Raw genomic sequence first — 23,115 nt, 5'->3', positions numbered from 1 at the left:
AGCTGATCATAGTGTGTTCTGCTGACTATCCGGAGTAACTGTGCAAGATGCTCCATGTATGCTTGTGTTGTGTAATACTATTTATCACCAACATGAGCCCTACAAACAAGCCGCTACTAGAATCGTATATTAGAAAGAGCCAACTAGAGAATGGACCGTTTGAGATATCCCCCTATGCTGATTGGTTCAGGGCTGGTCACAAGTTTCATGGGTGCACTAATATTTACCCATAGAGAGGTGGCAATAATAGAGAATAAAGTTGGACTAAAAGTTAAAACATGACACAGTGTTCAGGCCATGGCTCGACCACAGGATCTCCCTATTATGTGAGGTAAATGTAAATTTCTCTCTTTGACGTTTGTTAATATTTTATATAATAAAAATAAAGTCATACTATCATTAATGTATACCGTGATCTCAAAAACACACAACACTGCTTTAAAATTGAATTAAATCTGAAGTCATGCTAGCCTTATGCTAGCCTTATGCTAGCTAGGTGTCTAGACTAAAGGCTTAGAAAGATAGCAGCTACCACGTCATATGTACTGTGAAACCCACGTGTGCATGTAATTTATGTCCATGTAGATAGAGATAGAGACAAAGTAACTTTGCCTCGGTTACTACTAAGTTGTTGTGGCTAGCGTGCTAATGTTATTATGATAATACTAATAATAATACTAAATGACAGTAAGACTAGTTTAATTTTCACTATTTCTTAGTATTTATTATTTTTCAGAGTAGTTTTAAACTTTTCTCAGCGATGGATGAACATGGAGACTGAGGAGAAGGTAAACACAGCTCCATGACTGATGAGGCGATTAGGCTACAAAGCATTTCACAGGCTCATGTTTAAAATATTTAAAGTAGATGCTGGGGTATTTAAGTGAGGGCCTTTTACATATTGACATTTATTGGCAATAACATTTATGGTGAAAATAAGACATTTATTTCAACATAGCACATCCACCCTTTAGGGTTACACTATAGAATCTTCCCTCCAATGTAGAAACATGGTGCCCATGATTTGAGTCTATCTATCTATCTGTCATCCGTTGCCTACTAAGGACGGTACATTAGCTCTCACAGAGGAGGGGAAAAACAGCCCACACAAAACAGACAAGCAGCCGGAGGCAAGCGAGTCAGCGTGTCGACAAAGAGCGAGACTGTCCCCTCTTAACAGCACAGGAAGAGATTACGTAGTGACTGACAATTTCACATCACTTTGAAATAAATGTAGAGAATGGTTCAGGGCAATCTTTGCAGATGAATAGCCTCTGTAGCAAACGTTCCCTTCCCTCTGCAGTGTTATGTATTCTCACAGTACAAGGGACTCCTAAACAAGGCTGGTGTGTGTTTGTGTGTGTTTGTGTGTGTGAACTCGAGCAGGCAAAAACAAAGAGCAACTCTGTTTGAAATTCCTGGCAGATTACATTCATTAGTTCACTGCTTGTGTAATCTCTTCTTCTGAATGTTATGTAAAGTGAAGGTGCTTTTCTTTTTCAAATGTGCAACTAAAACAACATTAGCACAAATTATAGTTTATTCTTTCAGAGCACATTTTTTTTTAACTATATTTTTGGGTCTTTGATATGTTAACAAGCAGGCAGCACGGCCCACCAGATGTCCACCAGTCGCCCACTTCTGCGTGATTTTGAATGATTTCATATTCATGGCTCGCTCATTTGAAAACTGCCTCAAGCCAAATGCCTTGTTTTGGGGGAGATATACATTCATATACTTTCATTTCCATCAGCTGGCTTGTTGAAGCAGCAATCACTGTCAATCATTTTGCCTTTGCCAGCTGCCATGTTACCACAGCACTGCAGTATAAGGAGGAATGCTGTTAGTATAACTTTGATACCACTGTTAACAACCAAATAATGAGAACGCTCAACTGTTTGGCCACTAATAGCATTCTCAAATCTCACTCCTGAGGTCTGGAAACACAACAGTGCTGTTGAAAAATGGGGCAACAGACATTAAATAATGAGATAAGTTGGACGATTTAAAGTAAACCAGCAGTTTAGCCAGATTATCTTGATCACTTCATTTTGAGGTGAAGCCATATCTGATCAAGAGCACAACGACACTTTGTTTCAGAGAAAACTGTGTGCGCAAACCCACAGCAAATGGAGAGGGACGTTTACAAAGACCATTTCATCTTAATTTTCTATCCTAAGTAGGTTTGGCAAACTTGGAGGTTTGAATGTAACATTGGGAAAGTGTCTAGCATGCAGGGTAAGCTGTAATTTTGACTTTGTTACTGTTTTAAATTGGGGAGTACAGTGTTTTTATTGTATATGAAGAAAATGTGCCAGTCTACAAAAATCTACAAAATCTAAATTAATTGTACAATTCACTGGAATAGATTTTAATGTTTGTTTTGCATTTTCTTTTCATCTCGGAAGATTGTAACAGATAATATTATGTTCATCCTACATTGCACTGCACTAATAACCAATGGGCCACAGACCACTGTGTGTCACAGGGTGGTGGTTAGCAAACAAACTATTTTTTTGTTCTTTTGCAGGATGTGATTGGAGCAGCCCCGTGGCAACCGGGTCGCTGATCTACTGGTTTTATGTTTTCACCGTTTTTGATGTTAACAAATGTACAAATCACCATCATCGTTGGTTGTTTTAGCATTTAGCTGCAGATAGCATGGCTGTAGATGTTTTTTGTTTTCTTGTTGGAATGTCATTATATGACCTGACAGAAAAAATGGTAACTGAAACATCATAAACTTGGAGCAACATCAATATTTCAGTTTCTTTTTCGCAAGGCACTCACACTGTTGCTTCAAAGACAGTCTTTTTCCAGTACAGTACAAAGCACAGTAATCACATTACTCGTACGTCAGCACCTCCGAAATGTCTATTAACATTTGAGTGCTCGTGGGATCGACCTGTCAATTTCTGCTGGTGAGACAACCAGGCAGTGGATTAAATAAAGGAAGCCCACTGGCTCAGAAACATTGTTCTCATGGGAACCCCGACTCTCCAAACACAATGTTGTTCTACAGACAGTGAAACCTAATAAGAAACAATATGCTCAACACTCTGCAGGTTTGTATCCTCCAGTCAGGGCCGACAGCGAGCAGCTTAGTGATCAGGAAGTCGAGACCTGCTGCCAGAATATGACTAGAAGCCACCTGTCCTAAAACATGGAAAACAGGCTACAGAAGCACTTATTTATTTATTACATTTTTATGTTGTATGACAAGAACATGAGTGGACTTCCGGATATGGTGTTTGAGCTGATACACTAAAGATTAGGGAAGCTGATGAGGGATCATATTTTCGTTTTGTCTCGGAAACATTAATATCTACAAGTTTATCTTTTGACTCTGTATCCATGTGTGTACATCCTCCACAAGAGATGAGTGAGATTAGGAAATTGATGTAGTGGGGCTAGTCCAAAGCCAGATTTATGGTCAGACCAGATCAGGATATGCTGTACACAACTACATGATCACGCAACAACACAGACTCCAACAACTCGTCCGCATCTTTCAGAATCTGTCAGCTCAGTGATCCTGGACAACATTTACTGTGGCGTTTTCTCTCTTTCATGAGTTACAGTGATTTTACTAAGATGTATTTGCAGCCCACTGAGAAGCCTTTTAGTGGCATAATTATCATACCGACACGCAAATACACAAGTATAAATGCTCTCAACAGTGCTGCCCACTTGGGTAGGTGATGGCAGAGGCGCTGCATAGATCTGACGTAGAAGCATAAATCTAATTTAATGACTGTCATTATCTAAAGGACCATTTTGCTCACCCAGTGATAAAAAAAATGCACTTTTCATCAAGTGCCTTCCCTCTTGCCAAAGCAGGAAGTGGCCATATTAGACCCACTTACATATAAAATCCTATCCTGTTGTTGTTTTTAAATTTTCCTGACAAAGATTTTAGTAATTTGGTAAAGGTGTGATACTATTATTTAGGCTTCATCATTTCCATGACATAACTATTCAGGTTAAACCGAAGATAAGTAGTTGCTTTGCATTGTGGACAGTTTGATTCTTCACATGCTGTATGGTTAAATACCATAAGACAAATCACGTCACATAGTTTCCTAACTTTGTAGTTAATTAATTAATGATTATTGTATATATATTATTCATAATTAATGGTAAATTACATCCCTATTTCAAAGAGAAGTGTTAAATAGTGTTATCCATGTGTTTCCATGGTTACAGTAAAGGAATATAAAACACTTTTATTCCATAAACCTAGAGCTGAAGTCATTGAATCCCCAGTTCATTCTCTTTGTGTTCAGTGAACCATAAAGCAAAAAATCTATATCAGAATCCCTTTTCTGTAACTGACATGACAAAAGAAACGACTGGAAAACATGATGTAATGAGCATGAAATAATAGTTAAGATTGCTTTCAAGGGTTATATCCAGCTGCGGAACCAGCTGCTAGCTAAAATCATTGTGGTCTGATCCCTGGTATTGATGAGAGACCTAAATTTGTTAGTGCTGTTCATAAAACCTCTCTGTCCGTCAGGATACTGCAGCGACTCTTAGCCTTTGTCTCCCCAGAGATGTGGAGGAGTAAGGTACAGTTATGTAAGGGTGAAAATATATAGCTGCTCTATCCAATTATGAGAACAGCGTGTGATGCTCTCCACTCACATATTCCACAGTGGAAGCTCACTCCAATAGCTTTTAATGCACAGAACACATAAAAGCATTTCATGGCTTCACACGCACATAGTTTGATCTAGTGTTTGAGGACAGAATATGAATAACATGTAAAACTTTTTAAAATAATAACTTATGATAATGTAATAACATATGAATTTAAATGAATTATTATGGGGTAGTGATATTAAAGAAGTTATATAAATACAGACATGAGAGAGCTATAACCAAAACATGATTAGCAAAAATACTGGAGGAGGTACACACAGTCCGTCAGACTTTATCTGGAATTAAAAAATGCACATAATATAAGGTGAATAGCACAGTGTGCTTGTACAATCTGTACTAAAATGTTTTTTGAGACAAAATAGTAGCCTCACTGTTTGTGACTTCCATTGTCTTCGGGTCCTATATCAACAACACAGGACCCAAAATAATTCACATCACTTTAAGAGAAAAAGAAGTATGTTCACTGAAAAGGTGAAGGTGTAGTGATTTTATATATGAAATATGAAATAATAACATGAAGTAGAGTATTTTTGCAAAAACAAATAACAACAACAAGGGTGGCCATGAAAATCTACGTAAAGAAAACACCCTGTGCCAGTTTGACTAAATGGCTAATGTTAGCTATGGTAGCAGGTTTGGTAGCAGAAACTGTAATAAACAAATATATTGCTGGAGCAAAAGAAACTGCTTTAGTTTTTTTTCTGTCTGGTCCCGATTCCTTTGTAGTTCTTGATTTGTTTTCTTGCTGCTAGCAGTGGTTAGCATCAAAGCTTCTGCTCTGGTACTACAGTTATCAACATGGCTGCTGCTATGCTGCAAGCAGCAGAGTTAGCACAATGGTTTGGTCTTATTTTTCCTTGTTCCATTAGGCTGCCTCTTTGCCTTAATTGCCTCCTCTGACATCAGCTCTTTTTCTTTTTGCTGGGCACAGTTTGCCCTGTGGTTGTACCACCATCCACGAGGGAGAGACTACCGATGCCTGCCATGTTTCCATTATGAAATAATCGAGACTTCCTTTTCCCCTGAGGTTTTGTGCCCACTCGCAGACTGAATTACGCTGCGAAAGTGATACTTACAGAAAACCCATCTAAATGCAGATGGTATCATTATTCTATAGCCAACAACAAGCACAGATAAGTTAAAGCAAATGACTTGTCTATTTTCAGTACAAGAAAGAAACCAATTTAATTCCTTTCTTGGTGGAAACTGACTTAATCTTTTTATTTTGCATTTCTTTGTTAAAACACTTAAAATAAATACACATTACAAGCATCAAGTAACTCATCCAGTCCTGTGTTGCCAAAATAGCTGATGTATAATGAGTCATTCATCATGCTATAAACACATTTTCACAGCGTTGTTGGGGGAAACGGCTCTCGGTAGAACCGCACAAAGAGATAACGGGCCACTCAAACCTTTTAATTATTCTTCCCAACCATTTGTCATTCCTTATAATACAGAGCCATTCTTTACGAAAGCAGGTGATCCCTGAGTAGATGACTCTATGGTAGCCAAATTGTTTCTCGAGACAGGATTAATGACAGTGTTTGCTCTAGATTGCCTGTAACTATGGGTCCTAGCCAAGCTGATAATGAAAGTATACATTAAGACTGTTATCTCCAGGACTATAGTGGGAGCCACATGGTGTAATATTAAATTTATTTTATTTCCATTTATAAAGATAACAACTCCATAACATTAAAGTGTAAATGGAGAACGGCCACTTTAAAGGACTGGTTTTTGTTTGTGAGCATGACATTAATAATTTGCCTCCTTGCCACTAAACTAAAACATTTTGCACTATGTTTCCGACGTATGCAGACTCCGTTTTTAAGAGTAGTTAAAATCAAACAGTATATTTATCAATATTTGTATCTCTCTTGGGTAAAATCAGTGTCTGGGGTAAGTGTAACCTCCCACAATATTACATACATTGTAAAATGTGCATCCTACGTATGTTCTGACCTTGCCGTGTGAATAGCAAAATGTGATAGCAGCCTACCATAAATCACTGTCAGCGCACAGACTGTTCCAGCCACATCCAGGTAATCTATTTGTCCCGGTGTAATTTGTTTCGGATTTCTTGCAGCACCAGCAAAAAAAAAAGAAAAAAGAAAAGAAAGAAAAGAAAGCCAGTGTGGTATTTCCTGGAAGTGAAGATTTAAAGAAATATTTCTGCACGTCTGTTTCACATTGTCATCATTTGTCCTGATCAAATACAGACAGGAAAGAGTTTTATTTGATGTTGTTAAAAGGGCTACAAATTGTTTAATGCCATTTAATGGCACGTAGGGCAGGTGAAAGCTTTCAGCGGTGCAGTCTACTGTCAGCCAGTGCTCTATATTATCTACTATATATTATATATGTCTCCTGTTCTCGTCATCAAACGGTTGCAGTTATGTAACATTATGTAACATCAACAGCTTTGATTGAGGATGAAGCTGGTAGATTTCAGTATTTTGCAGCATTTATTTATTTGCACCATAATGCAGAGACAATAACATAGACATAGATAAAACAAAAAAGAAGATGCATAAAGTGCCGGAGAGGGTCAAAAATAACCCAAACTGGATCAAGAAGTATTCATTAAAACTCTTTGTCATTTCATTTGTGAATATGAAGTATTCTTATGGCTGTTCCTTATCTCCGTGAAACAAAGAGTGCTTTGTGAGTGAGTGGGATAGAAATCCTTCCCATTCAAATCATGAGAACGAATGCTCCTATCCTCTTAATGGGTCTTTATGGCGTGTGGGGTCAGCAGTCCATTAGAAGAAATTTCCTTATGTAACAACCTTCCTTCCCCGCAGAAACACTCGGCGTATCAGCAGCTTAATGGATTAGAGGAAAGTGGGCGGGGGACAGGAAATAAAGTTTAAAGAAAGAAAGTTTTAAGCTGTGCTGGTTTCTGGGTCAAATCTAAGTTAAACTGTTAGAAAGATTGAATTTAAATCTCTAAATGTGGAGGATCGCAGCCTTCCAATAGGATCCGTGTCCATCTGTGTCCGGGCTTCACACAGATGGACATTACAGAGATGTAAAAGATACCACACTGTGTACGTCCATCCGTCCTCAAGGGTCCCGTCTCTAGACATGTTTGGAAAACAAGCAAATCAATCAGTGTCAATTAGAGCTGCGTTCAAAGTGAACCACATCCTGGGAGTGAGACACTCAACAGCAGGCAACGCAATTACGCCAGAAACCCATCTAAAGGGCTCGGGGTCTGAGAGGATGAACCGGTACATATAAAAGACTCTGACTTTCTTTTATCTATACCACTCTCGGGTACCCTCCTGAGCTGAGACTTTCATCGACTATAGGAGAGGGTATCTACTCTGGATGCACCCTCTTTCATGTTGTGAGCCCGTCCTTGTCAGACGCCACAGTTTGGGATGCCATTCTACATAAATTCACTGATCTTCAAAGCCTCTCTGCTGCCCATACTCTGATTCTGATGCGTTTCCAATGACGTGGGAGCAGCACGAGTTATAAAAGTCATTGATTTCTGAAGCCAGCAGTCTGTACAGTCACTTCCTCTCCAGCTGTCCTCCGCAAAAAGGTGAGAACGCTGCACTTTCAACGGCTGAGTCTGAATTAGATTCTGAGCCGTGGGAGCATAATCACATTTGACTTGCAGTGTGTTGCGGATCCCTTCTCCCTCACGTTGCGCTCATGATGCTAAATTTGATAGTTCATTTGCATGCAGACAACACAACACTTGCATCAGCGTATACCTCAAGGAAATGAACATACAGACAAAGAAAGCACAGAAAGATCCCATTCCTGGTACACACACACACGCATGCCCTTTAATTCTTTATTGTATATTTTACCATAATGTGAGGAGATGGAAGAAGCTGGTGACTGGTGAATGCTGATTTGTGATTCAAAACAACGCTCTATTGTGAGTGTTGTGACTGTTACTATTACTTTGCCTTTGCATTAAATGTAAATATAATTGATTGTTTGTGGGTGGTTGTTATTGTTATGAAATTCACATCATACCCAAAGGCAAGTCACATGATGTGGAAAAAATCTGCATTAAAATTTGTATTTTTTTAGCGCAGCACTGGAGTAGCATGGGATTTTAATCTGTTCAGGTGCATAATCGAGTCAAAATTGAAAATTAAGCTGCCTCGTCATGGACTCGTTGTTTTTTGTGTTCGTATTTCTGATTATTCTTTGTTAAATATACGTTAATGCAATTTCCGAGTTGTTTGAAACTTACAGTGTCACTTTATGTCCTGCATTAATATCAAACATGCCCTTATATGGTTGGATGCTTTGTGCATCTGCGCTGTCGTGCTCGGTTTCTGTGGCAACCGGATTTTGAAAATAGCTCCCCTCTCCAACGGCCCACTGCTGTCGCAAGTTCTCCAGGCTGTAGCCCACTCTTGATGCATGACTCATTCATTGCTTATTATCATCCCACTCTCATTTCATCCTACCTCGCCTCCCCGGCTTGGATATCTGATGGCTGGTGGTGGTGGTGGTGGGGGCGGGGTGGAGGCTACTATAAAAGCTGGTGTGCCCGTGCTGTGATTGGCTGCTGGGGTCCATTTAATCTGCTGTGACTACTACAGGGTCCAACCCCCGTACTCCTCCCCCTCTCTCTGTCCGCCCTGACAGCATCCATATACAACAGTGTGCTGTGCCTGTTCCAGGGAGAATATCAGCTCTGCACAGGGAGGAGAGGATTAGCGCTGCCGCTCGGGCTCATCTGCATACACGTTCCCAGAGAACCACATGAGCACCCAGCTCTGCACCTCTTTTGTATAAAACCTGGCACTCTTACCACAGAGGCTCCACTTCATCCACCCTCACTGGTGTGGGAAGATTTACTAGGAGCAAGTTCATTTTAAAAGATTTAGAAACTTGTGTAGAATTCAGATGCTCTGTGCAATTGGAAGAATGAAAATTATATTATTTAACTCGCTGTGAACGTCAAGGAGTTTCTCCATCGTTGTTTTTTTTTTTTTTGTTTTGTTGTTTTTTTTGGGGGGGTACTTTCCCACTGGATTTTTTCCTACATCACATTTGGGAGACTACAGCTCCAGAATGCCATCCAGAGAGTCCTACGAGGTTCACAAGGACGAGAAGCCTCTGGTGCAAAAGGCCAAGCGGGAGGCCAACCAGGAGGATATTCTGGCGGCAGCTCTGGGGATGAGGATGGGGCCACAGAAACCTTCAGCCACTTTCTGGCAGCCACTTAAACTGTTCGCCTATTCACAGCTCACCTCACTGGTGCGCAGAGCCACGCTGAAGGAGGGTGAGCGGACGCCGAGATCCGAGAAAGTCCACAACTTCAAGGTGAGACCGAGATGAGAACTCTTTTCAGCTGTGGCGCGTCTTTGGAAGATTAGTTTAATTTCATCATGTGTGGCCAGAGGGCTGCTTCCTCTGCTTCTCTTCTGGGAGATGGAAGAGGGGGGCGGGTGTGTGTGTGTGTGTAACTGAATGGGAGAGAGGGGATGAAAAACAGAGCTGTTATGGTCTGTCCAGTGGGCCTTTATCAAAAGAAAATCTGTTGGGTGGTCTGTGGACCACTGCTGTTAGTTAGAGCACCAGATGGAGAGATTAGGCTGATGGAGAAGGGAAACAGTGGTGGAGTGTATCCCTGTTTGGCTCGGGCTCACTCCCCTAGTTTGGCTGCTTAATGGGATGGAGTGCAGTGACAGAAACATTACAGTCAAGGCTTTGAAAGTGCTGATGCTCACTGGTCTGCTTTTGCTGCTTTGTTCTCTTGTTTTTGCTGAATGGTGCATTTTTAAGGGTCTGCGTCCAAGGAGGAGTTACTGTTCTACGTAAAAACAAGAAAACGTGCACAAATTATACATTACGGTGTAGCAGAATTGAGCTACTATATAGGTAGAATTTCAAACTTAAACCGAGCACTCTCACAGTTTGAATCATTAAATGAATCAGATCAATATGTATGATGTCGTAAACATAAAAAAAATGTGTATAAAGGTGACATCACTGGGGGTGATTGGGGAAAACCACTGATATCGGCTCAGACAAACATAATTTGACATCTCGTGAAGCAGGAATTATCAAAGTTGTGCCACAAAGTAGAAAACCAATCCTGCATAGCTTCCCCCTCTGTAGCTGTTGTTGACTTGGTGCAAGAATACTGGGTGGTTCGCTGGTGTTCCCAGAGGCCTCTCTGATTGGCTGTGCTGTTGTTACCTGCTGGTGCGTGGGTGCTGCCTTCTCTACACCAGCAAAGTGGCTTCCCGCTGTTTCCACAGAAAAATATCCCTGCCACCGTCTCTCGGGTGACAGCCCACTGTGTCATAATGGCAAAGCCCCCTGCTACCCGGAGTCAAGGCTGCACCCACCTCTGTATTGTCAGTTTGAGTGTCTGTATAAACCGCAGTCCTCCTCCACAAACGAATCATCCGCCCCCACTGTGTCATTGTAGATGGCAGCACCTACGGGTCTGTTGGCAGTTTAAAGAAAAGGCCAAGGTGTCCACGGAGTAAATAGCTGCAGCTACACGCCGCCCTCTCTCCTAGCTTGTCATTAGGCTTCGTTGTTAATATCTGTCACTGTCCTCCTCTCTGTTGCAGGTCCATACCTTCAGGGGGCCTCACTGGTGCGAACACTGCGCCAGCTTCATGTGGGGACTGATGGCTCAGGGGGTCAAATGCGCAGGTATGACATTCACATTATATAAACTGCTTGACCACTTTACGCGGCATTCTCTCGCCACGTCGATGGGTGTGCAAGGTGGGCATTACCTCATGTGGGTTACTGGGCGTTTGGTGCATCTGGAGCTGGATTATTGGGTTTTAATCTAAAATCTCAACAGTGGTTTGGGGATTACGGGTTGTGTAACAGAATGTATCGAGGGCTCTATAGCTGTGACGTAACGGATATGTGACGTGACGTCGAAACCTTATTTTTGACCCACTTTTTTTCTTTACTGCGAATGAAACAGGGAGACGGGGCAGCCTGCTGTGATGTTTTTTTTAAAGCTTAAAGTCTTGAAACATGATACTAGTTTAGAACTGGGTTCTTTTTCATTTCCAGTCATGATACTCGAAATGACAAAAGCTTTCTTTGTTTCCACTTTGATGAGCTGAATAAACATTACAGGCTTGAAAGCACACAGTGGGTCAAAACAGTATCATGCAGCATTAGTAGTGAGTATATTTAAGATCAAACAAAATATATAAATTTCTTGTCTTTGTGAATAGTTTCGACTGTGTGTGACAGGTGTAACTGTTATCTTAAGGGGGGAAAAAAGCTCACATATTTGCTTACTTGCTTCTCAGATGCTCCATCACACAGTAGTTCTTCCACGCATTCCTCTCTCATCCAAGAAAAGCACTATGATATAGTGCGATGTGCATCTTTAATGTTTTATTGATGAAACAAACCGTGTCACACAAATCTGCTGGAGCTCGGATATTAATTATTAATGCCCGGGATGTTGAAAGCTGACAACAATTGAGATAAAGGTGCATACGTTTGGAGCCAATCTTTGTTAGCCACATACAGCGGATTGCCATTCCTTCAGTCTCTGCCACAGCTACCAGAATCTGGGGCAGCAAAGTCTCACATGATGCTCAAATTTGCATACCAAAAAAAGAAAAAGAAGTGTTCTCCCACCCCCTTTTCTTTTTGTATGTGTGAACTGTTTTTGGCCGTGCTCCAGAAAGCCAGCTCTCTGCTTGTGCTTGTTGTGCCACATTTCCTCATCAGAGTATGCCCCCCCCCCCTCCTAGCCTCATCCCATCATGCCCATGAAGGAAAACAAAGCTGGCATGTCTCTTTAATGAGGAGCGGGGCTGGGAGCGTGGGGAAAAGAGCTCCGTTTCTACACGCATTAAAATTCAACGGGCTTCAACCAAAGAGCTGGGTCACACGGCTCAACCCCACATTTAACTTAAATGCTCGGCAGTAAAAACAAACCGCCTAAAAATAAACTGTGGTGGAGGCTTTTGTTGGAAAAAGGACGGTCTCAACGCGACCGCTTAGACATGGTGTGTTGATTAGAAAACGTTCGACCTCTCAAAGCTGAGCTGCAGCCTCCACATCATAGCGACGGAGACGGAGCTGGTGGTGCGGTGAAGCAGCATCCCCTGTCTCCTGGTGTCCCTTGGGCTCCGTCTCACCCTCACCCTCCCCACCTGGGACCCGGGGCCATTGGTGTGCTCCCCCCCTGACAACAGGAACTCACCAGGCTTGTGTCTGATGACAGGCCCGCCACTATTATACCGCCTGTCTCGTGTCCTTAAGAGAATCATCTCTTAAGGTAATTACATTTCTGCATCAATGCATATAAATTCAGGCGGTGTGAATTTCTCCAGGGACCCATATTAATCAAAATGTTGCCTGACGTCCCCTGGAAACATTGATTCTCAGCCTTCAGACGCAGCTTTATGCTGCTTTAAAAGCTTTAAAATTCAAAAGTCGAAATTTGTTTGAAGGATCACAATCTATTTTTTTTTCCTTTTTAGAATCAAAAACAACCACTTGGCATTTGTCAAAAAAAATAAAAAAATAACAGAAAAATCAGAGTTCATATGTGGCTCTGAAGATCTGAGAGCTTGAAGATCTGCCCCATTTTAGTCTGAGAAAATAGGTCTGCTGTAGCCCGCAGCGCCTCCATTGCTGCTTCCTCAGCCATTGTGTGTGAGCCTGGATTTGGAAAAGAACAGAGCGTGCAGCGGCGCTGGCTGTCCCTCCTCCGGGTCGCAGCTTTTCCACTCTTCCTCCAATTCCCCACATGCGTCTCCGTCACAAAGCAGAGCTGCGGTCTCTCTCTGTTCCTGCGTCTGCTCTCCGTGGGCGACTCGGTTCCCAGCAAGGTGAATGCTGCCCTGGAGCATGTGCCTCGGGTCAACAACTACTGCGACTGAAGGCGAAACACAACGAGGGCTACTTTCATAAACATCACGGCTGAAACGCTTTTCAGACATCCAGTGAGGGGGCAGTAATCTTCTTGTTGTGGAGAAAAGAAATATGATTGTGTTCGAGTTCCTCACATGATCATATCCTCCTGACTGTTATTTAAATAAGATGTGTTAGCATAATCAAAGCAAGCGTTCCTGTGGTAGATCAATGTCTCCTGGTTCATTATAGTTTTGAATAAATAAGAGGCCTTCTAGAGGTGACTTTGGCTTCATCCGACATTCAAGGTGACTCCAAAGCTGCAGGAAAACAGAAGCTCTCCAGCGGCCTAGTGACATTTTGGGGGCAGATATTGATCAAGAGGATTAACACTTTTCTACAGTCCAAGCACTCAAATCTAATCAAATTAAAGTGAACTTAGCATTGAATGTATCAGCAGGTCTCAGTTCAAAAGAACATGATTATTTCAGTTTATAAATGTCCTGAAACCCATGTTTGCTTCTTCCTTTCTCTGTAGACTGTGGGATGAACGTCCACAAGCAGTGCTCGGCTCTGGTGCCCAACGACTGCAAGCCAGATCTCAGACACATCCGTAAAGTTTATAGCTGCGACCTGACGACCCTGGTGAACGCTTACAACACGGCCAGACCCATGGTGGTGGACATGTGCATACGGGAGATCGAGTCCAGAGGTCAGTTGAGCACGAAACCTGCACGCGCGCTGGTTTTAATTCCAAAAGTATAGTTTGGGATAAGGAGATAAATACTTTATTTTTGATTTTTTTTTTTTAGCTATCTATTCAATTCAAGTTTAAGCCGTTATGCTTGACTCTGATTGGCTGGCATTAATCCCATTCAGCTGGAGAATTGCTGCAGATTGAAGAGAAAGAATTATGGATGAAAAGAACTGCCATCATAATTTGGATTAAGGTCTTTGAATTATATTGCAGTCTCTGATTGTGTTTGATTTTTTTTTTCATATTTAAGTATGCGTGCTGCTGCGACCTTGCATATTTCCCCAGTTGTGGAATAAATAGAAAGAAAGATTTTATCGTATTTCATCCTAAATTTACTAATTACTGTGAATTTCTTTTAAATGTATTTCTTAAAAAAATGCCATAATTTTAAATGCAACTCTTAAAATTACTCAGAATGACACATTTAAATTACCTTTCTAATTAGGTCTAAGGATTCTGTTTACTGTGTTTATGCTGTAAAACAGCTTCTCTTTAATTTTATAGTAAACAATGTGCAATATATACTACTTAGACTCAAGAGTTAAAGGATTCAATTACAGACTGTTTTTTTTTTTTTTTTTTGCATTTGATTGGAGGGGGCGACTGAGAAGAGTGATGAGATTGCTGGTAATTGTAAATGTGTAATGAGGAATACATTACTCTGTTTCCTGCTGCCTTAGCTGATTGCATTTCAGTTAAATCACTCAACTGTGCAGGAAACTCGTTGCTCCCTCATTGTCTGCCCTCTAATATACTGTACGTCTGCAGCTAAGTTTGATTTATGTCTGTATTATTTTGCCCAGTGATGCGGAAAACTATCTGCATCTGCCCATGTTGTTGCAGCGTGTGACACTGTGGACATTTTGTCCTTAATTTCTTATGCATATTTAAGGCTGTTTAATGGCATTTCCTAAATTACCCAGGGCGATGCATGCAGGTGAATTTTTCTGCATTACTCCTGACGGCCCTCGCATTGTCTGACAGGTTGTTTGTTTCATGTTTTTTTTTTCCTCAAGGGCTGAAGTCAGAAGGCCTCTACAGAATATCTGGATTCAGTGATTCAGTGGAAGAAGTAAAGATGGGATTTGACAAAGGTTAGCGTCCCGCGTTTTATAGATCACTGTCAACTCGCAACATGACAAAGTGTGTTCGCATATGTTTACACGGGGCGCGCAGAACACTTCAGATTAAATGAGGAAGTGACACATTCGAGAAGGATTAATGTCCATCTGGGAAAGCAGCTCCAATCCTGACATGTCACTCTTTGCAGGGTTTCACTGTGTGGACAGACAGGAGGGGGACCTTAGGGGTTATAAACCATGGATGTACTGTCTTAAACATAGCTGTGAAAAAAAAAAGAAAAAAACTCCTCCTCTCTGAGTTGGGATTCAGCAGTAGACTTAGTGAGAATGAATCTGTCCTGGCCCAGTGCAGTGTGAATATCAACCATAAGAAAAACCCTGCAGCAGTGGGCAAAAGTCTTAGCCAGATCCGCATGTGGGAGATCATCCATGACAGAGTGTCATTCCAGCTCACAGCACTTTGATGTTCAGTCTGCCAGCACAAGTAGGCCATGGCCTGCTCTGAAACGCATACATAACCGAGGGAAAGTCAGAATAAAACAGGCCAGATGGATGATAGCAGCTACTTTGCCAAAATATAAAGCGAGAGCAGAATTCTGTTTTTTTTTTTTCCGCCGCCGTGACCCAATCTCCTCTTTATTCCTCGATTTGCGCTGAGGCGCTAAAGGGCTGACGTGAGCCCATTGTCTTCTCCTCTCCCTGACTTGATGTGTCATCTTCACAGATGGCGAGAAGACAGACATCTCAGTGAACGCCTATGAAGACATCAATATCATCACGGGTGCGCTGAAACTGTACCTCAGGGATTTACCTGTCCCCGTCATCTCCTACGACGCTTACCCCAGGTTCATCGAGGCTGCAAGTACGTCACGAGCAGACACTGGTTTTCTACACGTGGTTTATTACAACAAACATTGCCTGTTTTTCAGCATTTGCATTTGTATCCATCCTAAAGAGCCTAAAGAGGGTGAAAAGCATAAATGCCTTTTAAGCTTCCAGCAGAAGTACATTGATTTCCAACTGTGTCCTCTGAGTTCATAGGCTGTAACTTACCCACCCTAATATCATGGTCCTTTTGTTTTGTTTTTGTTTTTCCCAGAGCTCACAGACCCAGAGAAAAAGTTGGAAGCTTTCCGCGAGGCTCTTGCTCTGCTGCCGCCATCGCACAATGAAACTCTCAAGTACCTCATGGCCCACTTAAAAAGGTACGTGATCCAGTCCTGGCCAGTTCTGTAAGAGCTCAGGGAGAGGCTCTGGGAGAATTATTAAAAAGGGGGTCAAACAAAGCATGCATTTATGCCATTTTTACAGGGCAGAACTATTTTTTTCAATTATAACGTCATATACAGTAAAGTGAGGATTAAATAAAGTGGGACATTTGAGAAATAGGACATTATTCTACTGTCATATTATTGGTCACAGTCCCTTACAGTTCATTAGGTATACTAGTGAAAATGTGTGTATTCTAATATTAGCTTCTTGGAGGTTGTTGTGTGTTGCCTGTTTAATGTTGTTGTCCTATTGAATTTCTTTAATTTCTTTCTGGTCACTGTTGCTGCTGTAACATTTGAATTTCCCCAATGGGGATCAATAAAGTACTATCTTATCTTATCTTATCTTATCTTATCTTATCTTATCTTATCTTATCTTATCTTATCTTATCTTATCTTATCTTATCTTATCTTATCTTAGTATCAAGCATTTGTTTAAAGTAATTGAGAGAGCTGTTGGTTCAGCTGTGTTTTATTTTGTTTTAGTGCATTTAATTCAATGTCGTTGAGCAGCACATTAAGTGCAGGACTGAATGCATTAGTTTTCACTAGTGTACCTAATGAACTGGCAAGTCAGTGTATTTGTCATTAAAGTGCTTCCGTACCATGTGTCCTATATGTTTTTCTAACTTTAATCCACATTGCAGGGTGACACACAACGAGAAGTTCAACCTGATGAACGCAGAGAACCTCGCCATAGTGTTCGGGCCCACACTCATGCGCGCCCCCAACCTGGACGCCATAACGGCACTGAATGACATCCGCTACCAGAGGCAGGTGGTGGAAGTGCTCATTAAAAATGAAGAGGTGCTCTTCTAAACTCAGATCAGGACTTTTTCTAGAACAGCTCTCTAATCATTCTCAGACTTGAATGACGTTTTGTATTACAATGATTGATACATTTTTTTTTTTTTAAATGCCTTGTGTATGGACTAGTGCTGACCTAACATCCGTCCTCCCCTGTTCCGGGTGCGGATGATGAACCTTACACTTGTGCGTACTTTACGTCTCCCCATTTTTGTCGGGGGATTTTCCGAAGCAGACAGGCCAGCATGCATGGTGCAAGGTCTTTGTTGCTTTGTAGTCGTAACCCAGCATGTGTTAAGCCGTGTAGTGCTGTGCTTTTGCTTTTGTCTCTTCTGTAGTAGTCGTTACCCACATTCCCCCGCTGCCTGTTGTGCAGTCGTCTCTTTAAGATTTTGTATAGCTGGATGTAAAAAAAAAAAAAATAAGCTACTAATTTTTCTGGGGTAATTTTTATGATGCTGTATTTTTTTAACTCCTGAAATGTTTTTATGTCACCTGCAGTTCTTTGTTGAATGAGCCTTTCTCCTCTTGGTGTGTACATGCTGGCACATTTGTCTGCCCTTAACAGTTTTTATTGAGCTATAAACAGCGTTATTTGTGAATTAAATTTTTTTTTTTTTTTTACTGTAATGTTTGTTTTTGTTTTTTGTTTTTTTTTACACAACTCGTGCATGATCACTTTAATTTATTAAACCGTACTCTGAGAAATTAAGTGCTTAATGAGCCATCTTAATTGCCATAATAAAATTTGTGGTTAAAGTTGCATTTGCTGATTTTCTGGCCTCTTGGGGGCGGCAGGAGCAAGCTGTGAACGCAGCTTTCAAGACGATTCGTGAACCTGGTGTCAAACAGTTGCTTAGTTACAGTATATAAAGTATATAAAGTTATGGAATAAATTTAGCGTTCATTTGGGGACACATATGTGTGACCAAATATGGGATTGTGAGTCCAACATTAAGTCTTATCTCTGGCTTTTAGAACCATCTTGTTGGGGAATTAATAAATGCATCTTTAGTTTGGGATTTTATTTTTTTTTTACACAGCTGGGGTTGGGCTGTCTACCCCTCCTCAAATGAGCAAAGAAATTCACAGTCCCTCACAAATCTCTTTGAGAAAACTTAGAAAATGTTTGCCTAATCTCCTTTTGCAATATTGTATGACCATTTCTTAGTAGCTCCTCACTTAGTGCAGTCTAACTTTACAATCATCACTTATAAATAAGCCAGCTACTTACTAATGGTAGGACAAGCATTCGCTAATTCAAACAAGCTGCTCAGACTCAGTCAAGGTAACACCGCAAATGACCACATGACCGCTGATACAGAGAGCTACTGATTCCTCTCATAAAAGACTGAGAGCAGTGTTTCCCCTTGAGGCACGGAGCGCCACTACATGAAAGAGCAGACAGAGCCGGCTGGTGAGCGTGCTACTTTTTATCCCTGCTGCACAATACACAGACATCTCTTACTGCAGGTTTTTCAGTGAAAACAAGTTGTGAGCTGCCACACCAAATCAATGAGATTAAAGCTGCAACAGAGCTCTGAGAAGCAGAGGGGAAACACAGAGTGAGAACTGTCTGTGTCATGCTGGTAAAAGCTATTGTTTTTCCCTTCACAACAGAACTATTTTACATGGCTGTGTTCTGGTTTTGGATGTCAATAGCCGTGAAAGCAGACTCTGCCCAGAGGTGACGCTGACATAATACTGCCTCTGAAATCACAAGAACCTTCTTCATGCGGCCAAACCTTCCAGTCATGTGTTTCCATGCTTGTGACGCTCCGTATTTTTCATATTGTCAACAAAGGAACCAACCAGTCTGAATCTTAGTGGCAAGTATTGTCTGTGTAACAAAAGCTAGATGTTGTTTATTTCTGCCATTGACCTCCATTGTTATGTGTTTCTAAGCCTAATAAAACCTGAATATGTTGGACTAGGAGGCATGATTCATAGTTACAATGAACACGAGCAATGCAGTTTATTTTGGGGCAGCCGCTTACGCACGGTACCGCTGCTGTAAATACTTACTAGAGCACCAAATATAAATCAATCCCCTGCTGAAAATAGTGCCCGTCACTCACTGCTTTGTCCAAACATTGCATTGGAATTTAAAAAGAACGTCATGGTTTGTGATGGAGACGTGTGTCCTTAGTAAAAATCAAGTGGACTGATTCGTTAAGAGTAAAACTGCATCATAACGGCAGATTTAAAGATGACTGGAAATGTGTCTGCTGGAAAGGATGGCTGCAATTCAGTCGTCATTTGAGGCTTGACGATGACGCTTGCTGTCCTTCATTCTGCATATTCAGAATGACAAGTTGTCACGTGACCGTGTCCCCTCTAACAACACATCGCTCACACAGATTCGCTGTGTGATTAAAACCAAACCGACATTACCTAAGGCATCATCATCGCTGAGCTCTCGGGAGCTTGTTAATTACTGGTTGCATGTGCAAACAATGTCATGTAAAATTTATGAATTTCATTTTTAATTGGCCACAGGTTATGTCTTTCCGAGCAATTCCAGAGAACCGGTCGCACACATACACCATCGGTAGCTCATTACACGACCGCTGTCGCACACTGTTGAGGCTCGGGGAACAAATTAAAGTTGTTTGGATTGTGTTTAAGTCGCACATTTCGCATTTTAAATCGTGTTTTCACTTTGCTTGGACATTTGAGCTCCTGTGTTGAACTATTATTTTTACAGTTTGCGTCTGGATTCATTTTCAAACCTTTTCCCCGCGTTCAGGCCGACGCTCTGCTTTTGCGGATTTCAGCGCAAAGCAATCACTGCTTGACATTTAATCACTTGGCTGTTGTGTCCACATCGCAGTGAGTTAATGTAGGCCAAACTCAGACCCGTCTCTGGTGATTGTGTGGCAAAATTGGATTTTCCACCCAACCGTTTAGCCTCCCCCCCGCCATTATCAGCCATTTTAAATATATCATACCTTCCTCTGTTGACTGTGAAAGGAGGTAAACCAACACCAATAAAGCTATCGAGCCTCCTGTCTCTCAGTCAGATGCTGTGATGACACCCTGCCTGAATAGTGTCGGCCAAATGCATTGTGCGCTGGGTGTGCATTAGTCACTGCGATGAGGCTAAATTTGAAAGGCTGTGATCCATGAGATAACTGACCTTTCTTTTCACTCTTAAATGGATGTTACGCTTCCCTCCCTGCACAAGGCTGATGTGAATACATTTCCAAATCATCCATGTGGAGGTTTGTTCTGTTTGATTGCTAGTTACTGCTTAGCATTGTTTTTTTTTTATATCATGTAATGTTGTAGCAAACAAAAAAGAAATTGTATTTTGATTTTTTATAGCATCCACAAGATATATAATAACTAACACGCCGGACTTTCAGTTATGCAATAATGCGGTCAAATGTGAAATGTCTCTATACTGAAGTTGGAACATTATGTAAACTATATTGCTCAAAGCCCATCATAACCTCTTCTATAAAAACCCCTAATCCTCTTAATCTCCATCAAGCCATAAACATCCAGTGTGTTGTCCAGTTACCATCCACCCCCCGCAGATATTACACTGGCGCTTCCATTCAGATTCAATGAACATTTAATCATCTGCGGCGCAGATGTAAACACACAGTCCTCTAGAGAGCGGGATCGCAGTGTGAGGCTTCGACAGTGCACGCCGGACAGAGGGCCAGAAAGTGTCCGGCCGCGTTGTGGTCCACCGAGCAGACACAATGGAGGCCCGTCCCGTGTTACGCAGGCGGAGGCGGAGAAATGCAAAGCGCGGTGCTAACGTGGTGTAAATTCAGGTGACCTGTGTGGTTGGAGAAAAGGGAAGGAGAGAGGTGGAGAGAGGGGGAGGGTTGAGACAAATCTCTCTTAATTCAGATATTGCCAAAATGGTCATTTGCCCCTAAGTGAGATGAATGAGGCTCGTGGTTGAGTGGCTGGCTGATTGAACAGACTGGGGATGTGAGGAAATTGAGTTGCTTGACCCAGCACGGGCCTGACAGGGTGAGGTGGTGCAGAGTAAAGAGGAGAAACATGGCCGAGCACCTGGACTCCTGGAAGCACGAGGAAGGAAATGATCTAAGACCGTTTTATTACTCACGTTTAGGTAAACAGAGTTTAGGGCCAATAATATGACACATCACTGCATGTTTGAACAGCAAAGACTGACAATATGTGCAGTATATTAATATATTACCAGGAATTAATGCTTTGACTTAGATTTAGACTTTAATGATCCATGAGGGAAATGACTTAGCTTCATTGCACATAAAAGTAAACACCACAAGAAAGATACTATAAAATAAAATTCAATTAAAATAAGCAGATTAGCGGATTTATACATGGTGGCAGGACGGAAAGGCTGTCAGACCTTCAATGACAATATAGAAAACACAGTTGTGATATTATAAAATAAGTCCTAATGGAAGAACAGTTGTTGTACATTAACAAACACTTAAAACATCCTTATATAAGCTTGGAACTGTGATAAATGTACATACAGATCATACACAAAGGATTGAGAGCTTACACGTGTCATTCGTTTCTTTTTTCTGTGTTTTGTTGTTTACTGCTTCCTCAGGTTTTCATTTTTGTGTTGTGTTGAGAGGGGAATGTCTTTAGTAGCAGTTGGGAAGCTTTGTATTTATTGCATATCTTAATAAAAAAAAACAAAAAAAACAGTGGATATAACATTAATATTTACTGTCACATAAAGGCAGTTTTTTCTTACGAAACAAAAATGACAGATTCTGAGTGAATTTCACAATCAGTTTGTTATTTAAAACATAAACTAAACTGTGAATCAAAACTCAAACTCAAAACTCCTATTAAGCACAGGATCTCACAAAATGAAAAAAAAAACAAAACACTGTTACACTTTCCAGACACCCATCTATCTAAAAATTAAGAATAAATCAATCTGTCCCCATTCAGTAGAGCCTTTTAGATAATTAATAGCAGGATTCATAGTACACATCATGTATTAATGCATATGCATCTGCTCTAGTTTAAAAAAAGGTTTCCAGTAACTTCGCCTGTCAAGTAATGACCCACGGTAAACTGTGGACATTCCAGTAGGTCAACGGGTCATTGGCATAGCACATACTTAAATAAACACTTTATTTATTTATACACTCGTATTTTTTATAGACAGTCCTGAATTTTCAACCCTGAGTACAAGCCAGCGACAATTTTCTGCACACACTGACAAGGCTTTAGGCAAAAGAATCTCATAACATGTTTCATTCAGTGTTTCATCTGGAGCTTTTAATCACGTTACACGCTTCTAAAGATGTCGCTGCGGAACGGTAGATCCTCAAATTTCCATTTTCCATTATCTGAGTCACAAAACCTTAGAAAATGGACATTCAGTGTGTTGATTATATATATGATACAAAGTAAAGCCCCATAACATTTAATGCAGCCCACATTCAGGCTGCTTTAAATATGGTTCCCAAGTTTAAAAAAAAAAAATTAGAAAATAAATAAATTGTAGTTAAAAATCAAAGGTTTTGCCAACCATTTAAAAACACACATCACACATGAAGATTTTTTTTATTCAATGGAACAAACTCACGCAAACAAATGATTATTTAATGATCACATGAGTCAGTGTGTGAAGATGGTTTCAGCAATAGATAGAAACTCTTCTGCAGCAGCAAACCTGAGCTCCGTTTCGCTTTGCTTGTGTGTGGCCAAGTTCACG

The 23,115-nt window shown here is 41.1% G+C and overlaps 1 protein-coding gene across 1 annotated transcript; it reads left to right on the top strand.

Annotated features, from left to right (window-relative positions):
• Nucleotides 1–9,268: 9,268 nt before the first annotated feature.
• Nucleotides 9,269–18,183, top strand: chn1 (chimerin 1). The gene is made up of 7 exons (XM_047600967.1): nt 9,269–9,972; nt 11,235–11,319; nt 14,042–14,215; nt 15,277–15,354; nt 16,067–16,204; nt 16,442–16,547; nt 17,261–18,183. The coding sequence occupies exons 1-7, from the start codon at nt 9,721–9,723 to the stop codon at nt 17,430–17,432; spliced, it is 1,005 nt and encodes a 334-aa protein (XP_047456923.1). The 5' UTR covers nt 9,269–9,720; the 3' UTR covers nt 17,433–18,183.
• Nucleotides 18,184–23,115: the final 4,932 nt, after the last annotated feature.

This window comes from Mugil cephalus, chromosome 12, assembly GCF_022458985.1.
Source record: "Mugil cephalus isolate CIBA_MC_2020 chromosome 12, CIBA_Mcephalus_1.1, whole genome shotgun sequence".
Taxonomy (NCBI): domain Eukaryota; kingdom Metazoa; phylum Chordata; class Actinopteri; order Mugiliformes; family Mugilidae; genus Mugil; species Mugil cephalus.
This window is presented reverse-complemented; position numbering and strand designations above follow the sequence as displayed.